The sequence below is a fragment of the Capricornis sumatraensis genome, chromosome 14 (assembly GCF_032405125.1).
Source record: "Capricornis sumatraensis isolate serow.1 chromosome 14, serow.2, whole genome shotgun sequence".
NCBI classification, from domain to species: domain Eukaryota; kingdom Metazoa; phylum Chordata; class Mammalia; order Artiodactyla; family Bovidae; genus Capricornis; species Capricornis sumatraensis.
Genome location: NC_091082.1, coordinates 83,244,807 through 83,263,908, shown reverse-complemented (window position 1 = coordinate 83,263,908; position 19,102 = coordinate 83,244,807). Strand labels below are relative to the sequence as shown.

Genomic DNA, 19,102 nt, shown 5'->3' with positions numbered 1-19,102 from the left:
GGGCTTAACAGAAACCCTGGCAGAGAGTAACATGTAGGCTACAATCATTACTATCAGATATCTACAATTAAAATGAAAACCGTGAAGTTATCTGTCGAGGGCCATGCCCGTCAAGACCACGCTTATGAATTACTGGGAATCTCGGGTTTTGTTTGTTTACCTGGTTTTGCTCCCAGAATCCCGAGGTAAGAACCAGCAGGTAAATTACTGAGCCGCTGCACCGACACCACGCACTGACATCAGCACGTCCACACTAACTGTACATTTAATTTTCATTTTCCTCATTTTCTCCCTTTTGGGCCCAGGAAGTGGCGGAGGGATCCTGGGCGAGTACATTGATCTCCCTCAAAGTACCGTGAGGGAATGACCGTGCCGGCAACCGCCAAGACAGCTGCATTTCCGGAGGAAGTGCTGTGACTTTCTTCGCTTCCACCAACCTGTTCACAAAACCGAAAGGTGTACTCCGAGCCTGAGCTCCACTCCTCAGAGGCAGCCGAGACCCAGCTACCATAAGCCGTCTCCTCAGCGAGAGCTACCCGTCACCGTCGCCGCCACGTTTAAATAAGGCGCCGGCTTCTCATTGGCTGGCACTGTTGCTCACCGATTGGTCCCGCTTGAAGGTGGGCGGAACCTGGGAAGCCCATTGGTGGAGGCGGGAATTTTAAACGGGGCAAAACCCCTTCTCAGTTTGCTTCTCTCTCCAGTTTGAGTTTGTGCGTCCGGACGCCTTCCTGGGTCCTAGCAACTGGACAAGAAAGGGGGCGAGTTCTTTCTCGATCCCCACAGCTCCTTGAGGGGAGGCGGTGGGCGTTCTTGCGGAGGCCGCTCGGAGCAGCCGGGCGCACCCAGAGGCCTCGATGGCGACCTGGCAGCGGGGTCGCGGCTGCTGGGAGCGGAGCCCGCCGGAGCCGAGGCCGCGGGCGGGGCCGAGGGGTCCCCGCGCCGAGGAGGAGGCGGCGTCCCCGGCCGTCCTGTCCCTCAGCCACTTCTGCAGGTCGCCCTTCCTCTGCTTCGGGGACGTGCGCCTGGGAGCCTCGCGGACGCTGCCCCTGACCCTGGACAACCCCAACGAGGAGGCGGCCGCCGTGCGGCTGTCCCGCGGCCCCGCCGCCGAACGCGGCTTCACGATCTGGCCGAGCGCCTTCGTGCTGCAGGTAGGAGAGGGGTGCGGCCTCCACGCCGCGCTCCGGGAGCCGGGCTCGGAAGGGGCAGGAGCGGACCTGAGTAAAAGCCGAGTGATTCATTCCCTCAGACGCTGGTGAGCCCGTCCCCGGGGCAAGAGGAGCCCGGGTGGGCGGGGACCCTGCGGTGACAGCGCCCGCGCCGGACATCCTTCGGAGCACATTCCTGCCTTGACTTAGGGCCTCGAGCAGATTGGCAGTTCTAGAGGAGTGGATGGCACGTTTACAATTAATATTCTTATCTCTCATCTATTCATCCATCTATCCATTTTCCTGTCTGCATTTAAGATTGCCAGGAGTACTCTGATGAGAGTAGGGTTTTTAAATTGCTTTCTGTCAGTCATCTTAATATGCGCTTTAGTTTCTAAAGGGAAACTGGCTCCATGGAGTGTCAGAGTAACTACTCTTCTGGTGAGCTTCGTTTTGGCCAAATAGCAACAAAATCAAAAACACTTTCTCAGGGGTGTTTTCAACAAGTATGCACACTTTATTATTTTAATCTTTTGTTTTCTCCTTTGCTGTAGTGTAGTTTTAATGGTGATTCAAATTTAATTTTGTGACTGCCGTTTTAAGGATTTCCAGGGTAGCTTTTCTGCATTACATTGGGCACAGTCAAGCTCCCATTCCTGTCATCAAAATCTAGAGAATTTACATCCTTATTTGGACTGCAGTAGTCTTTCCATTGGTTAGAACCTCTGAAAGTGTGAGAAGAAAAAAAAAAATTAGCTGAGAGTCCCACTCCTTGTCTAAATAACCGCTTCCTAACGCAGTGATACAAGGCTCTAAGCTGAGGTCCATTGACTTAAGCACTTGTTCAGCTACAGTTAAGAACCTGCCCTTCCCCTCTAGTTTATAAATATTTGCTTTTCTTTTTGTGGGAAAACAAATACTTGTTTTTTCTATCTACACTATACTTCTACTTATTTTTTTTTGTTTTGTGGGACTAAAGTTTTTGAATCTTTTTTTAGAATTATACTTTTATATTATAAAAGTTAACTGTTCTTTGAAACCATATGTTTGTGATGTTTTATGGTTTCTGCTTTAAAACAAAGCTTGTCTTTTATTACCTGTTGGTTTCCCTCAGCTTCAGGTTTGGGTGTGTTGATTCCACTCAACCACTAAGATAACACATACAAACATAATGTTTACCTTTTACAAATTGTTCTCAAGTCTGTTGCCTTATTTCATCCTTACAACAAACTCATGGAGTCATTATTTACATTAGAGGATAAGGCGCCACTGTCACAGGGTTTGTGTGCAGTGGGTCAGAGTTAGGCAGCTCGGTTCAGTCTTCTGAGTCTCTATTTTCTCGTTTATCAGTTGGAAATAATGCCAGCTAAAGCTGTGCATGGTGCTCAAATGAGAGAAAGCTTCAAGCAAAGATCTTGACTGTGTCCTGAATAAATGTTCCATTCTTAATTTTTAATGAGGAAATATGCTCAGAGGGTGGAAAACATTTACGCATAGTTTTATTCTTGGCGATTGACACAGTTGGGATTCTCATCCAGGTCTTTAAATCCCGTGCACTTTCACTTATATTGATTCAAAGACAGGAGGCATGGTTCCTTCCTAAAGACATATGTTAGGAGGATGAGGGGAAATTCTAAGGACAAGGAGAAGCTGCATCAGATAGGCACCAAGAAGGATGGGATGTTTTGAGGAGAGTGGTGGTTCTAAATCTGAGGGCATCAGAATCACCTAAGGGTAAAATACTTGGGGCCACTCAGAATCTGATTCCATATGTGCAGAGGACAACTAGAATGTGCTTTTCTCAGAAGTTCCCAGGTGATGCCTCTGCTACTGGTCCACATTTTGAAAAGCACAATAGTAGAAAATACCTAAGTGAACATCCCTTGTCTAAAACACACCCTTGGTGAATTAGCATGTCACCGTACGCCTAAGCAGCATGTCTCTGAGATGCCTCAACCACTCACATCAGAGTTGTCTGGATTGCTTGTAATATGGGAGATTTCTGCTCATCACTCCACACTTGCTAATGCAAATCTCTGGGGTTATATACAGAAAACTGCATTTTAAACAAGATCTTTTTTATGCAGATGGCATCTCAAGAACCATGAGGTAAAGTGTTATACCTGCCAGAGAATGACTTCACAGTTAGTGAAAAATAGGTCTACAATACAATGTATCTAGGCCTGAAAAGGAATGAAGGACCAGAGACTCATTCAGGATATTTTTTGCAGAGCAGATTTATGGACAGCCCTTTTCAAGGAAAAAACTTTTTTTTTTTTTTTTTGGTGTACTTATCTATTTTTTCCCCATGATACATTAAAAACTGTATTTTTCATGCACCTACTTTTTGCCAGGTACTTTGTGAGACATTCAGCTTATAAAACTGAGAACAAAGGGAAAAAAATTTTAAATAATCGTTTGGGTTTCTCTTACTCTCCAAATCATGCTTTTTAAAATTTTGATAATACTGGTGTGCTAGAATCTGCCCATAACGGCTGTCATGTAGGGGGTGTGTCATTTGGGTCTGAGTCTTCATAATGATAGTTAAAATCACCACCTGCCACATTAAACGCTTCCCTTGTAGCTCAGTTGGTAAAGAATCTGGCTGCACTGCAGGGGATCCAGGTTTGATTCCTGGGTTGGGAAGGTCCCCTGGAGAAGGAAATGGCAACCCTCTCTAGTATTCTTGCCTGGAGAATTCCATGGACAGAGGAACCTAGCAGGCTACAGTCCACAGGGTCTCAAGAGTCTGGACATGACTTAGCGACTAAACCACCCCCACACTGAATGGAGTTCAGCTCTGTGTCCATCCTGGCTGCACGTTACCTCCTGGTGAGCTTTGAACAACCACAGGTACCAGGACCCTGCTTCAGCATCACTCCTGGGAGGACATGGGGAGGGCCAGGGCATCTTTACTTTCCACAAACCCCTCAAAGTGATTCCTGTAGCCAGGTGTGTGAAAAATTTAACTGGACGGTTTAACAGACTCATTGGTGCCAGTTATGGGAATATGAGCTTCTGTGACAGATGAGTAGAAACTAACACGAGGCCACTTGCACTCCTTTAATAAAATAAGCCATCTTTCTTCTGTCTGCAGTGAGTGTGATGCTATTTTGATCTGACTGGAAGACTTGGATGAACTGGCTTAATAGCAGCCCCAAACCTGACTCTTCCCTCCCTCTCTTCACCTCTGGGCTTCTGAGACTGTTCTATTCATTGCAGTTATGGCCACCAGGGGGCGAGCCAGATTCAGTTAATAACCACGTACCTTCCATTGTCACTGGCTACAACTATCATTTTCTGATTTGTCACTAATAAGGGAGTGTGTAAACAAAGACTGCAGAATCTTAGGACTTGAGGGAAATGACAAGTGATTTTGTTCACTGATTCCCAGCTTTTAAAAATTTCCTCCCCAAGGAGAGAAGCAGTACACATTTTAAATTGCTATCCTGACTTTCTAATGTCTCTCTTAGAATCCAGATAAAATAGTATCACTCTTATCTCAGACATTCGGCAATGCTTCTGTTCAAAAAGATTAACAGTGATGCATAGACTGCCATTCCTGAAGGTATTTAAAAGAAAATATAGAACAGATCAGTTCCCTCATTTGTTTTGTTTGAGTTACTAAGAGGTTGAAAGCAAGGGAGAAATGGGTAGGGAATCCAAATGAAGACTTACCAAGGGGAAAAAGCAAAATGCTTCATGTTTTATCTCAGTTTTTACACCTCTGAGAGTATTTGTCTCCATAAAAAGTCAAGTTTTGTAGATAGACTATCACCATCACAGTCCGAAAAGCGGGTATCAGTTATCAATCCCTTTTAAGTGTCTCTCAGAACTGACTTGCTGTCAGTGCCTCAGTCTGTGGACTGTTACAGATTAAAGAAGGACTTCCTCATGGGAGAGTGGATGGAGGGGAGAAGGCAGGAAAGAGGAAAGGGGAGGAACATTTTGAGCATCTTTTTTCCTGATGTACTCTCCTAGGTTACAGGATTAAGCCTTCAGTTAAGGATAAAAAGACTTGAACTTCATTTTGGTATGCCTTAAAGAAAACAGGCAAACAAGCAAAACAAAACCTGAAGCCAAATGTACACCTAAGTAATGTTTACAATGTTTAGATCCGCTAAAGAGGTTTCAGATATACAGAAGCCCTCTGCTTCTCTCTCCAGCGTCATGTATCACGGCTCATTTGCCTTCTCACTACTATTAAGCCACACTGGTCTTCTATCTCTGGGGTTGTCCTACGAGGCAGCCCTAACTGTAACCCTAACCCTCTGGTTCCTGGGCTATGCATGTGCTGGTACCTTCTGAACTGCTTCTCCCTGACAGCTCAGTTGGCAAAGAATCCACCTGCAATATGGGAGGCCCCGGTTCAATTCCTGGGTTGGGAAGATCCCCTGGAGAAGGGATAGGTGACCCACTCCAGTGTTCTTGGGCTTCCCTTGTGCCTCAGCTGGTAAAGAGTCTGCCTGCAGTGTGGGAGACCTGGGTTCAATACCTGGGTTGGAAAGCTCCCCTGGAGAAGGGAAAGGCTACCCACTCCAGTATTCTGGCCTGGAGAATTCCATGGACAGTCCATGGGGTCTCAAAGGGTTGGACACAATTAAGCTACTTTCACTTAGCTCTGTGTGTCCAGCTCATTCTTACACTTTGTTTTAGCTTAAATATTATAATTATTATAATCTCTTATTAGCCAGTTAGAATTTATGGTTCCCTTCACTGTTGCTGTGCCTCTCAACATTTTTTTGTTTCATTGATGACAGTACTGGGGACTTGTATTTTTGAACTTATCTTTTTACTTAGATTTTGTCATTTCTTTTATTGAGCAGAATATAGTGTCCATGAGACCAGAGGCCATGTGTGTTTTTCATTCACTCAATAATTTTGTCACTTAAATATTTAACATACGCCTCCTCTGTGTCAGGTACTATGTATGCCATTAGGCATTCAATAACCATTTGTTCAATAGTTCCTTCTTTAGAAGGAACTCCCCCTTTTAAATTAAAAAAAAAATTATGTATAAATTGAGAAGCAAGTAGTAAGAATTCGCACTCCTGAATTTATCCTAAACAGACAATTTCATCTGAATCTCAGTGACAATGAAATTTGAAAGATAAGCCCATTAAGTATAAGCAGATCTCAGATATTGTGGGTTCTCATCCAGACCACTGCAACAGAATGAAAATCATAGAAAAATGAGTCACATGAATTTTTTGGTTTCCCAGTGCATATAAAATTTATGTATACACTATTCTGTAATTTTTTAAGTGTACTATAGCCTCATGTTGAAGAAGACGATATATGTATCTCAACTAAAAAGACTACTACTAAAAGATACTAACAGTCAATTGAGCCTTCTGCAAACTATACCTGTTTTGTGGTTGTAAGGTCTGACCTTGATGTTGGTGGCTGCTGACTGGTCAGGGTGGTGGTTGCTGAAGGCTGGGGTGACTGTGCCAATTTCTTAATGTAAGACTGCAGTGAAGTGTGCTGCACTGATTGGCTCTTCCTTTCACGAATAATTTCTCTGTAGCCTGCAGCACTGTTTCACCACAGCAGAGCTTCTTTCAAAATGAAAAGTCTCTCCTCTTCAGCCTTGCTCTGTTTTCCCGACTAAGTTTATGTAATATTCTAAATCCTTTGTCATCATTCCAATAATCTCCACAGCCTCTTCACCAGGAGTAGATTCCACCTCAAGAAACCAGTCTCTTTGCTCATCCGTAAGAAACAACTTCCCATCCATTCAAGTTTTATCATGAAACTGCAGCTTTTCAGTCACATCCTCAGATACTTCTAAATCTGTTACTGAGTCCACACTTGTACTGCTCACCATGCAATAGGCTAATAATCCTAGAGATGAGCTGTTGGGGCAAGGAGTAGTGACATTATATGGAAATTCAGCTGACCAAAAAGACAGTGGATCTTCATTTTTTTTTTTTTTTAAGAGGAGGGTATGTGGTTGGTTGGTAGAAACTTCTTGGTGTCAGAATCCTTTGTTCTTGCAGCTGTCCCTATAGGTCAGGTCATGATGTTCCCATAAACCCCTAACAGGACAAATGCTGTTCTCTGTTCTACAACTTTTTAATCTCTATCTTAATGGGAAAGTGTAACACTTAAAGGTCAGAGCCTTGAGAATGGGCTCTCCTGTATGTTTCAAGTTACCTGCAACATTCTTAACTTGTACAAAAGCAAAGGAATACAACCTTTAAAGTAAAAGAAACAGATCTACTGTGGAGTGGGATTTATTCTTCCCTCTTAAAATTCAAGTTCTCTTGTTATTTCTACCACATCTGCACCTTTGCTGAAGTCTTGAACCCCTCAAAGTCATTCTGGAAGATTGAAATCAACTTCTTCCAGATCCCTGTTGATGTTGACATTTTGACCTCTTCTCATGAATCATGAATGTTTTTAATGGCATCCAGAATGGTGGATCACTTTCAGAAGGTTTTTAATTTACCTTTCCCAGATCCATTAGAAGAAGCACTCTTCATGGTGGCTATAGCCTCATGAAATGTATTTCTTAAGATTTGAAAATTGAAATTACTCCTTGTTTCTCGGGGCTGCAGAATTCGTAAAGCTTCCTGAACCTTGATTACGTCATCTATAAAACATGCGTCATGACAGTATCTGCTTCCTAGGGATGTGAGATTCAGAATAGTTATGTTAGATACCTGAAACTAGGCCTGGAGTATCAGTAATGGTGCTATGGACTTTAGAGAAGCTTGTGAGGAGCAAAGAATTTAGCTGATCATCTTTACATTTCTTTCTGAAGATGTCTTTCTCATATAAGGTATTTATATTTGAAATGGAAGTTCTGTACATAGTCTAAAGAAGCAGAAATAATGTGATTAAATTTTTAAAAACCACTGAACTAAAATAAAGTGATTCGTAGACTCTCTGTTCCACTGCTTTCATATACAATTAAGAGTTTATTATAATTTTATTTTGTTGTGAACTTTGTTATTACTGGTAGCCTTTTTCCTTAGAATGAAATGAGGTAGGATAGGAAGATACATTTGACTTGTTAAATGTTGGTGAGTAACAATTATTAATCCTCTACTGTATTCTTTCTATTGATGATGGGGGTGTTAGTTGCTCAGTTGTGTCCAACTCTGCAACCCCACGGACAATAGACCACCAGTCTCCTCTGTTCATGGGATTCTCCAGGCAAGAATACTGGAGTGTGTTGCCATGTCCTTCTCCAAGGGATCCTCCTTACCCAGGGATCGAACCTGGGTCTCCTGCATTGCAGGCAGTTTCTTTACTGTCTGAGCCACCAGGGAAGCCCCATTTGTATATAATATAGAATACGTTTGTGTTGTTATAAATCACTACTGTTATGTGGAGAAGGCAATGGCATCCCACTTCAGTACTCTTGCCTGGAAAATCCCATGGACGGAGGAGCCTGGTGGGCTGCAGTCCATGTTTGTGTTGTTATAAATCAATATTGTTATAGTAATTTAAAATGTGTTCTTTTGGTTATAGCCTAAAGAAAAAATTGTTGTTTCTATTACCTGGACACCGTTAAAAGGAGGCCGAGTAAGAGAGACCATGACATTTCTTGTAAATGATATTCTGAAACACCAAGCTATATTACTAGGAAATGCAGAAGAGCCGAAAAAGAAAAAGGTAATAAGTTTTCATCATTCTGTATTTACTCTAGGAAATAATATGTAAAATCATATTATTCATAATATTGCTTACAGGTAGTATTCAATAGTTATCAACTTAATCTGTATGTTTTGCTTATTTTTGCAGAGGACTCTTTGGGATACTATTAATAAGAAGAAAGTATCGGCCTCTTCAAGACATAACAAGAAGGTTTCAAATATTCAAAATGTGAATAAAACATTTAATGTTTCCCCCAAAGCTGACAAAGTTAGGAGCCCGCTACAAGCCTGTGAGAATCTGGCTACAAATGGAAACTGTTCCCCACCGGAAAGCAATCCTTTAATCCTTGAAGAAAATAAACTCCCCATATCACCTATCAGCCCCGCTTTCCAAGAGTGCCACAGGGAGACCTGCTTGCCACTTCATGTTCGTCGCTCTACGACCTACACGTCCCTTCCTGCTTCTGAAAATGGGGAACTGGAGAAAGCAGACGGTGCCAACACTGCAAAAGATTTTCATTTTAATGAGAAAGGCATAACTGAAACCTCCTTTGACTCCATAGACAATGTTAATAGTCAAACTGAAGAGAACGGTAAACTTACTCTTACCCCAAATTATTCTTCAAGTTTGAACATCACACAAAGCCAAGGACATTTTCTAAGTCCGGATTCTTTTGTGAATAACAGCCATGCATCTAATAATGAACCAGAATTCGTGAAGTGCCTCTCACCAGATATGTTTGTGAAAGGTAATACAAGGCCTGTGCTTTTGGAATCAAAAAGGGTACATGAAATCTGTCGGAAAATTCTAAGTCCAGATTCTTTCATAAATGATAACTATGGACTAAGTGAGGATCTAGAAACAGAGTCCGTCAACCCGATTCTCTCCCCAAATCAATTTTTAAAAGATAATATGGCATATATATGTATATCTCAGCAAACATGTCAATTGCCATTATCAACTGGACGTTTTCAGGACTCACAGCCTCCTCAAGACGAGAGAAAAAACGCAGCTGTAACTTGTATTTCTGAATGTCAGCAGTTAGAATCTCCAAAAGCTACTTTTGAAGCATCCAAAGCTTTAGAAGTGATGTCAAACTCTTACACTTTTAAAAAACAGAACCAGCCTAAATTTTCGGCAGTTCAGGATATTTCTAGTCACAGCCGTGAAAAACCTATTAAGAGACGCCCAATACTTTCTGCCACTGTGACTAAAAGAAAGCCCACTTGCGCTGTAGAACACCAAATGGAGACTGTTAAACCAAAGGCAAAAAGATGTCTCAATGTCGTAGTGGGTGACTGTGAAAAAGAAACAGATGATCAAAAAGAGAAAGATGATTTTCATCCTTTTCTTCCAACTAGAGATTTAATACCGAGCAGACCTAAGAGCTCTAAAAACATTGTATCTCCTCCCTGCAAGGCAGCTTCAGTTGCTCGTAAAAGAAAGAGTGAGGGACACACAGGAGATGAAAATGTGAGGGTAAGAGTTACAGAATCCTCGGAAGTGCAAGAAGTCAAAAGGACCCATTTTTCTCCTGTGGCATCTAAAACATCAACTGTTAAACACACACACAAAGTGCTAACCTCCTCCTTGAAACGTGTTAGCCACAGAGAGAAAGTAAACCTGAAGAGGAAAACAGGTGAGTCTCGTTCACAAAATCTTTCATGAAAGTATACCTATATGGGGGATATTTTCTATTTCTTTTGGTTCAGTAAATTGCTATTGAGAAGCTTGAATCAACTTGTACTTTTCATTCACCGGTTGGCTTTAGTGGAAGATGAGTCAGATGTAGAGTAGGGCCGAATTCTGAAATCACTGTGATCTCATTCTTATTTACATTTTTGATGTTTCGTTCATCATGGTTTTTCCTGCAGTAATTTTTAAAAACTATTGTGTTAAAATGCTTGTCTTTATATTTTAAAAAAATATTTTAACATATTTGTTTATTTGGTTGTATCAGGTCTTAGTTGCAGCATGCGAACTCGTTTTTCTCCCTGAAACTTTAAAGTTTTATTTTGTATTGGGGTATAGCCGATTAATAACATTGTGATAGTTTCAGATGAACAGCTGAAGGGACTTAGCCGTACATTTACATGTATCCATTCTCCCGTAAACTCCCCTCCCATCCAGGCTGCCACATAAAGTTGCGCAGAGTTCCATGTGCTATACAATAGGTCCTTGTTGGTCATCCATTTTAAATAGAGCAGTGTGTGCTTAACTTTTCCAAGGTCCCTAACTATGCCTTCCCTCCCAGCAGCTGTAGTTCATTTTCTAAGTCTGTGAGTCTCTCTTTTGTAAGTTCATTGATATGATTTCTTTTTAGATTCCACATATAAGGGATGTCATAAGATATCTCTCCCTCTCTGTCTGACTCACTTCACTCAGGACGACACTCTCTAGGCCCACCCGTATTACCGCAAATGACGCTATTTCATCCTTCTTAACGGCTGAGTGATACTCCATTGTATGTGCCACGTCTTCTTTATCCGTTCCTCTGTCGGTTTAGACTGTGTGTCCATGTCCTGGCTACTGTAACCTGCCTCAGTGAGCACTGGGCTGCAGGTATCCTTTTGGACCATGTCTTTCCCTGGACACATGGCACGCAAACTCTTAGTTGTGGCAAGTGGGATCTAGTTCCCCAACCAGAGATCGATCCTGGGCCCCTGCACTGGGAACATGGAGTCTCAGTCACTGGAGCGTCAGGGAAGCCCCTCCGTGCTTGTCTTGCTGACAGAGTGCTCTGCTCCCCCTGCAAGTGTCGCACCCGGGGAAGTACTGAGCGAGCCTCCCCTTAGTCCAGGCCCCAGAGTGAGGGCCCCGTGCGCACCTGGCCCACATCACACTGTCTCAGGGGACGCAGAGGGGGCCTTCCCCCAGGGACGTCGTTCTCCTTAGCCTTTACTTGGCCCTTATTCAGGGATGAAGACAAGGCCCCCGAGCTCCTCTTTCCTTTAGGAGGAACCTCACCATTCCTTCCCCACCCCTCACCCATCCCACCCCTGTCTGCCTCAGAAACCGTCAGGACTAATGCCAGACTGCCTCAGATGCCAGTCAGGGTCCAGGCAGGAAAACAAACCACACAGGCTACAAAACAGATAATTTTAAGGGATTCCAGGACTGACAGGAAATGTCACACCCGAGTACTTGAGCTCGCTTCTCTGTACACTCCCCGGTTGGAACCACCTTCTGCATCTCCCCAGCTCTCTGCAGTGCCCGGGTGCTCTGGACTCACCGCCTTCCTTCCCATCTGTCTTTGCTGGATGCACCCTCCTCCTGTTCCCGCCCTGACCTGGCCCTCTCCTGAGAACACGCCTTCTCTCCTGCTCCTCTGACCCGGAACCTCCCGGGACCGTGGACCACCCACCGTCTCATACCTGCTTCCAGACTGCTGCTTCTCTTTTCTTCCTGGAAACAGATGACAAGAAAGCAAAGGGGCCACAGACAACTTGAAGCTCAGTTTCCATACCACCCTGCCTTGAGTTCTCCTTGTTACAGGGAGAAATGACTGAGAATTTTTACATTTGGCTCATAAGACCTTCTCTAAAACCTCTACTTTATGATGCGTCTTTATGATTTCAAGATCCTTGAAGGAGATCCTTCCAGTACCCTGGCCTGTGAGTTCCAGCCTCCTTAGGCCGCACTCTTAGAGCATCTCCCTTGCTGGGATTTCTGCGTTTTCGCTAAAAGCCAATGAATCTGCCTCCATTTCCCCAGCCCTCACCTCTGACCTGTCATCATTTTCTCACTTGGCTTGGCCTTCACGGCTCATGGTAACCCCTTGTTCCGTCTTCGTGCTTGCCTGGCACATTCCAGTTCCCAGGCCAGCTCTGTGCCTGCACCTTGCTGGACCGTGACCGCTCATCTCCTGGAAGCACGCAGCTCTTCTCGGTTCTGTCGTCCTGCTTTGTTGACTTTATCTCTCTGCTGCAGACTACTGCCCCCCTCCCTTTTGGTCCTGAAACCTCGAGCACCTCCTTCCCCCTCCGAGGACAAGCAGCCAGTGTTTACTGCCTGCGTTCCCCGCAGCCCCCGCTGTGAGTGCCTTGCTGATAGCTCCTCTCATACTTACAGCAGTCAGACTGAGTAGACGTTGTCATGAGTACACGCTCAAGTCAGGAAACCTCCACATCCAGAAGCTGAGTCTTTGCCTGAGATCACGGGGAGTGAGTGGTCAGGCTGGGGTTCTCCTAGGCAGGGGGCTCAGGAGCTGGTGCTCTGGTCCTCACCTAAGCTGACAGCCTGCTTCCTGTCTCACTGAGGACGCAGAGGTGCTGCGGAAAGTTCCACAGCATCCATCACCCGCTGTGTTCCCTTCCCCTGCTGCCTCCCATCCTGTGACAGCCTGAGAGGTCTGTGCGCCAGTGAGGCAGGCTCTTTACGGTAACAGTGAAGACCCCAGCTGTCTACATGGTCGATGTTTTAGCAGCTGCCTTTCCCCACATCTCCAGGGTTTTACTCCATATCGGGTCATTTCACAAATTCATGCACATTTCACGATTCATGCACAAAGTGCTGTTCTTACCTCCATCTCCCCCCAAAAAAAAGACTTCTCATTAATACCACATATCCATTCACACCCAGCATCTTTCTGCTTTCTTGTAAGCAACACTCCTTGAAAGAACCTACATGTTCATTTTGTGATAGTTCACTGATTCTGTATACTTTTCCATGTAAACATTATGCTTGAATTAAAAGGTGCTTTTTAATGTAAACAAAAATAATCACTTTGAAAGATGCTTTATTAGCTGTTTCTAGTTCTCCTCTTTGTTGAAGTCACTTCAACCAGATTTTGATGATTCTAGTAAAACCTTGTTTTGTCAAGGTCATCAACACCTCCACACTGAATCCAGAGATTATTTCTCAGTCTTCATCTTGAACTATTAGGCAACCTCTCTCTCTGGGACCCCTTTACCCTGCCACTCCCACTTCCTCCTGGTTCTTTTCCCGCCTCCCTGGGGGCTCCTCTGTGTCTGTCACTCCAGCCTCTAAATTTGACTCAACCACTGAAACTTTTTCACACTTTTGCTCATTCCCTTAGTGCTTTCAGGCCATTTCACAGCTTTCAGTTCTGCATGGAGGCCTTCCAGCTTTACATCTTTAGGATGGACCTCTCATCTGTAGACTCGTTTATCCAACGTCTTTTATTTCCACTTGACTGCCTAGTGAGCGTCTTTAATTTGTCTAAAAGCAGTCCTTTGCCATCCCCAGTCCTGTGACGTCTCTCCCTGGTGTGTCAGTCCAACACGCTTCTGTTATGATCTCCTCTCATCTCAGGCCCCACACCTTGGGGTGTCCCTAAGTGTGTTTCTCTCCTACCCTTTCTCAGTAAATTCAGACAGTCTGCCTGATTCTAAATTCAGTCCATCAACAAATCCTGTCTTCTTTCCAAGTACATTCAGAACTGGGTCAATTTCTCACCATCACTGACGGCCCCATCCAAACCTATGTCTCTGCAGGTCCCCTGTTGGATCTTGCCTTCACCCTTGCCTTCTCTGGAGTCTGTTTTCCACTTAGCTGCCAGGGCAATGCTTTTAAAATAGTCATCAGTTGAATTCTAACATGCTCCATTTCTATACCCCCAATGGCCTTTCATCTCACTGGAAGCCAGGTTCTTATAGTGATGTGCAAGACCCTGCAATGTCTGCAGAGAAAGAAGTCAGTTTTTCAAGGTGCATTTATTCAACTCTGATAAGTTACCTGCTGTGTGCTATGCATTGTTCTAGGCTCTGTGGATACTGGGAGAAAAGACATCATTCCTGTTCTCAGCCGCTGCCCATCCTTGGAGCTATGCCCAGGGAATCATGAAAGCGCAGAAATGAGGGCACTTTACTTGGCTTTATGGGAATGACCAGAAGCCATGAGACATTTCCAAGGAAGCCTCGCACAGAACAAAATGGTTGTAGGCGGAGGGACTGGCTTGTGCAAGCCTTCAGAGCGAGGAACTCATATTTTTAAGTACGTTAAGATGGAAAGAAACTTATAACCTAATAGATATTATGTAACAATGTGGTCATATTCCTTATTTTGACAATTGGCATGGATTTGCAATTCTTCTAAGTCAAAGCTGAGCACTTTTTCTCTGAAGGTCCAGATAGTAAATATCCAGGTTTGGCAGCTCATGTGACGTCTGTCACAACCACTGGGCCCTGCCATTGCCAACAGGGAAACAGCCACAGACAGTGTGGACATGAGCGGCTGTGACTCCGTGCCAAGAAGACTTTATTTATGGACACCGAGATCTGAATTTCATATTGGCTTCATGTGTCATGAAATAAAACTGTTTGGAGGTCTATTTTGTTTTTAACTAGTGTTCATAAATGTGAAAACTTCTTAGCTTGCAGATTGTACACAAACAGCTGTGGGCTGGGTTCTGCCCTGGGCCTTAGCTTTCCCGCCTCTGTCTTTATTATTAATATTAGCTCCTGGTTTGTATGGAGCAGCAGCACAAGCTGGTGTGAAACCCGCCTTTGAGGGAGTGAGCTGCGTCAGGACAGGCTGTTTTCCTCTGTGACTTTCCTGTACTTTCCCTGTAGGCCCCCACCCCGCCCCACCACCACCATCTACCTTCTGTAGGTACCACTTACCATCTACCTCGTGTAGGTGCCCCACACTGTCTACCTCCTGTAGGTACCACCCACCATCTACTTCATCACCGGGTGAGGCCTGGGAACCTATCAGGGTTCTTATTCTCTATCCCTTAAGCCCTGTTACAAGTTCTGCTGTGAAAACAGCTCTTCTCTGGTTTTGTCTCCACCGCTTCTGTGTTCCTTTAAATTCTCATCATACCTGACTTAGGCCCCTGGGATTGCTTCCTTTTCGCTTCCGTCTCTAGTCTTGACTCCAGTCCACTGTCCATTCCATCTTCTGAAATACATGTGACAGTGTGACTGCTTGGACCTTCATCCTTCACTGGCCCACCAGGTACTTGGAACTGAGTTACAGTGCAAGCTCTGGAGCCATACTGTCTAGCTCAGCTACCTACTAGCATGCATGACCTTGACCAAGCAGCACAGTTGCTCTAAGCTCCATAAAACATAGAAGATGATGGTGCACTTCTGATAGATTTCTGGTGCTGACTACATCAGTAACCTAAATTACAAGACTCTGAGAGTGCCTGGTGCAAGTATTCAACTACTAGCCATCACTGTCATTTTTCATATTTTTTAATTCCTTTCTTCCTCTTCCAACCTCTTTTTTGTCTTGGTTTTCTTGTCTGTGTTCTTGGCTCCAGGTACCACCTTGCAGTTCAGTCAGAGGCCCTGTTCCTGGTATGTCACGTCCACTGCAGGGTCAGCTCAGGGATGCTCCCTCCAGGAGGCTGTCCTGCCTTTCAGGTGCCTCCCCTTGTCCCAGGCTCCTCGTGTACTTCTGATGTAATGTACTGTGAGTCTTTCTACTCCTCTGTTCTGGACCCAGAACATCCTGAGGGCTGGAACCACATCTCTCCATTCTGCATTCCCAGCACCTAGTTGTATATATACATACACACACAGGCGCACACACACACAGTGAGCTGGTTCAATCTCAGTCATGGCTTCTGTCGACACAAAATACTTTGTAGTTTCTGGTCTGTAACTTTCAGACAGAGATAGGTTTTATTTACCCAAGTTCATATCCTGGCACATAGTGGTTACTCAGCATCTGCTAAATGGATATGATTTTGGAGAGTGCAAATTTTAAGTTGATAGCAGTTCATTTGCAGAGTTTATTTTACTTTTAAAATGCTATTCTTTTTCTCACGATTGTAGATTCATTAGGATACAGAACTCCTACTTCTAAAACAAATAAAAGGACAAGACCCTTTGTTCCTGTGGCTCAGTCTAACTTGACCTTCATAAAAGCGCTAAAAGCAGGCAAGTGTTTAATATCTTTAAAGTCTCTGAAAAACTGATAGTGAATGAAGCATTAGTCGCATTTCAAATGGAAATGAATTGATTTTTTTTAATGGAATAAAAGCCTTGAAGAATTGTTAAAGTATGTGTCCCAATAACAATTAGGATATTTTCTCAGAGTTCAATGAAGTTGATTCACTTTTCTTGGGATTTCTAAATAACCAGGAGGTACTGCCTTACTTTTTCTCTTTTACTTTTACTACATTTTATACCCCAAAATGGACTTCCCTAGTAGCTTAGCTGGTAGCAAATCTGCCTACAATGCAGGAGACCCCAGTTCGATTCCTGGGTCAGGAAGATTCCCTGGGGATGGGATAGGTTAACCGTCCGGTATTCTTGGGCTTCCCTGGTGACTCAAATGGTAAAGAATCCGCCTGCAATGCAGGAGACCTGGGTTTGATCCCTAGGTTGGGAAGATCTCCTGGAGGAGGGCAACCCACTCCACTATTCTTGCCTGGAGAATTCTATGGACAGAGGAGCCTGGCAGGCGACAGTACACGGGGTCATAGAGAGTCGGACACGACTGAGTGACTGAGCACAGCGCAGCACACCCCAGTGCTTTCAGCTCCTTCCAGTAGGAAGTAGAAAAGCAAACATCGTTCAGTGTCTTAAAGGTGATCTTGCTGACGATCGGCTATTGCTATAGATTGTATAATAATTTAAAGGAAAAATGTTTACGCCTTAACCTAACTGTATTCCTAGGTATACCTAGACATCCAATGCCGTTTGCTGCAAAAAACATATTTTATGATGAACGCTGGAAGGAGAAGCAGGAACAGGGCTTCACTTGGTGGCTAAATTTTATATTAACTCCTGACGACTTCACTGTACAGACAAATATTTCTGAAGGTAAACATGAAGTTAATGTTTAAATTAGATAATACTTTTTTTAACGGGTCACTTTTAACATGATTTTTTCATTCTTTAGTTGTACAGATTTATTGGGCTTCCCTGGTCGCTCAGATGGTAAAGAGTCTGCCCGTAAGGTGGGAGACCTAGGTTCAATCCCTGGATTGGGAAGATCCTCTGGAGAAGGAAATGGCAGCCCACTCCAGTATTCTTGCCTGGAAAGTCCCACGGACAGAGGAGCCTAGCAGGCTACGTAGGGTCGCAGAGTTGAACACTACTGAAGTGACTTCACTTTCACAAGTGTATCATAGTGTAGTTAGTGGCACAGCACACTAGGTCATTAACACAAATGCTCATTATTGTGCAGGTGAGAGAATTTTGTGCTGTAAGTCCTGAACTTTTTTTGCTCATCAGCCAGCGTGATTTCCAGCCTTTCCAGTGAATGGGTTTTATTGTTAGACAGATTCAGTCTGCATTAACCGTGAGACATGGCTGCCTAGAAACCCAGTCCAGTCTTAGCTGCATCAGTAAAGTGGAGTGTCCTGGTGGGTCATTTTGTCTTGTATGGCCTGTTAGGGATATTGTCTCTACTGGACCCTGTTTAAGATGTTTGTGGCCAAGTATGTAATGATGAGAGGTCCAAAAACCAGTGGATATGAGGAATTTTAAAAATATTTCACTGTAGTTCTGGAAAAGAGAAAAACTCAAAGTATGGAATGTGATGGAAACATGGTGTTCTTCAGATATTTCAAGGATTTTCTCCTGAGACAAGGAAGATTCACTTGGGCTACTCTCCCATAAAAGTTACAGAGATAAGTTCAACTCCAGATAAGGAAAACCCCTTTAAAATACTTAACTTGCCCAGGCATCACACAGGCTGACTTTAAGGGGGACGATTTCCCTCTTGCTGTAGTGTTCCAGCAGACACTGGTCTGCATTTGTTAGAGAAGTGTGTATAGGAATTCTTCCTTTGATTAGGTACTTTGCTTTTTCTCCAAAAGTAAACAAAACATCTTTGAGAGAAGATGTGCTCTATGAAAATTCAAATTGCATTTCAAAATTTGACTTTAACAAATCACATTCTTTTTTTAAACCGTTATTAATTTATTTTTAAATATTATTTCTATTTCTCTTTGGAATAGAGAAATATAACTTTTTTTAAAATGTATTCAAGCATATTGACTTTTTACCTTTTTGATGTTTTCCATTACTTTATTAATGATTATTCTTTTTAAATTTATTTTTAAAATTGAAAGATAATTGCTTTTAGTATTGTGTTGGTTTCTGTCATACATCAGCATGAATCAGCCATGGATATGTGTATGTCCCCTCCCTCTTATACTCCCTCCCAACAAATCCCATCCTTTAGGAGCTTATCTTTTGATAAAGTGTATGGAAGCAGAGAAGCCAGCTAGGAGGCTCTCTCATGAGTCTGGGTTAGAGGAGATCATGGAACCTGGATGACAGTGGTTATAAGAAAAGGTTAGATTTGGGATACAGTTTGCAGGTACAGTCAATTGGTTGCGACTATAGGACAGCCTCGGAGAAGGCAATGCCACCCCACTCCAGTACTCTTGCCTGGAAAATCTCAGGGATCAGGGA

At 43.7% G+C, this 19,102-nt stretch overlaps 1 protein-coding gene across 2 annotated transcripts in view; it reads left to right on the top strand.

Annotated features, from left to right (window-relative positions):
- The first annotated feature begins 857 nt into the window (after window positions 1-857).
- Window positions 858-19,102, top strand: part of ASPM (assembly factor for spindle microtubules) — a 61,318-nt gene continuing 43,073 nt past the window's right edge. For both annotated transcript variants that reach the window (XM_068986210.1, XM_068986209.1), the window contains exons 1-5: window positions 858-1,154; window positions 8,634-8,777; window positions 8,907-10,398; window positions 16,508-16,612; window positions 17,354-17,500. In XM_068986210.1, coding sequence (XP_068842311.1) covers window positions 858-1,154; window positions 8,634-8,777; window positions 8,907-10,398; window positions 16,508-16,612; window positions 17,354-17,500 — 2,185 coding nt within the window. The remainder of the gene's footprint in view (window positions 1,155-8,633; window positions 8,778-8,906; window positions 10,399-16,507; window positions 16,613-17,353; window positions 17,501-19,102) is intronic.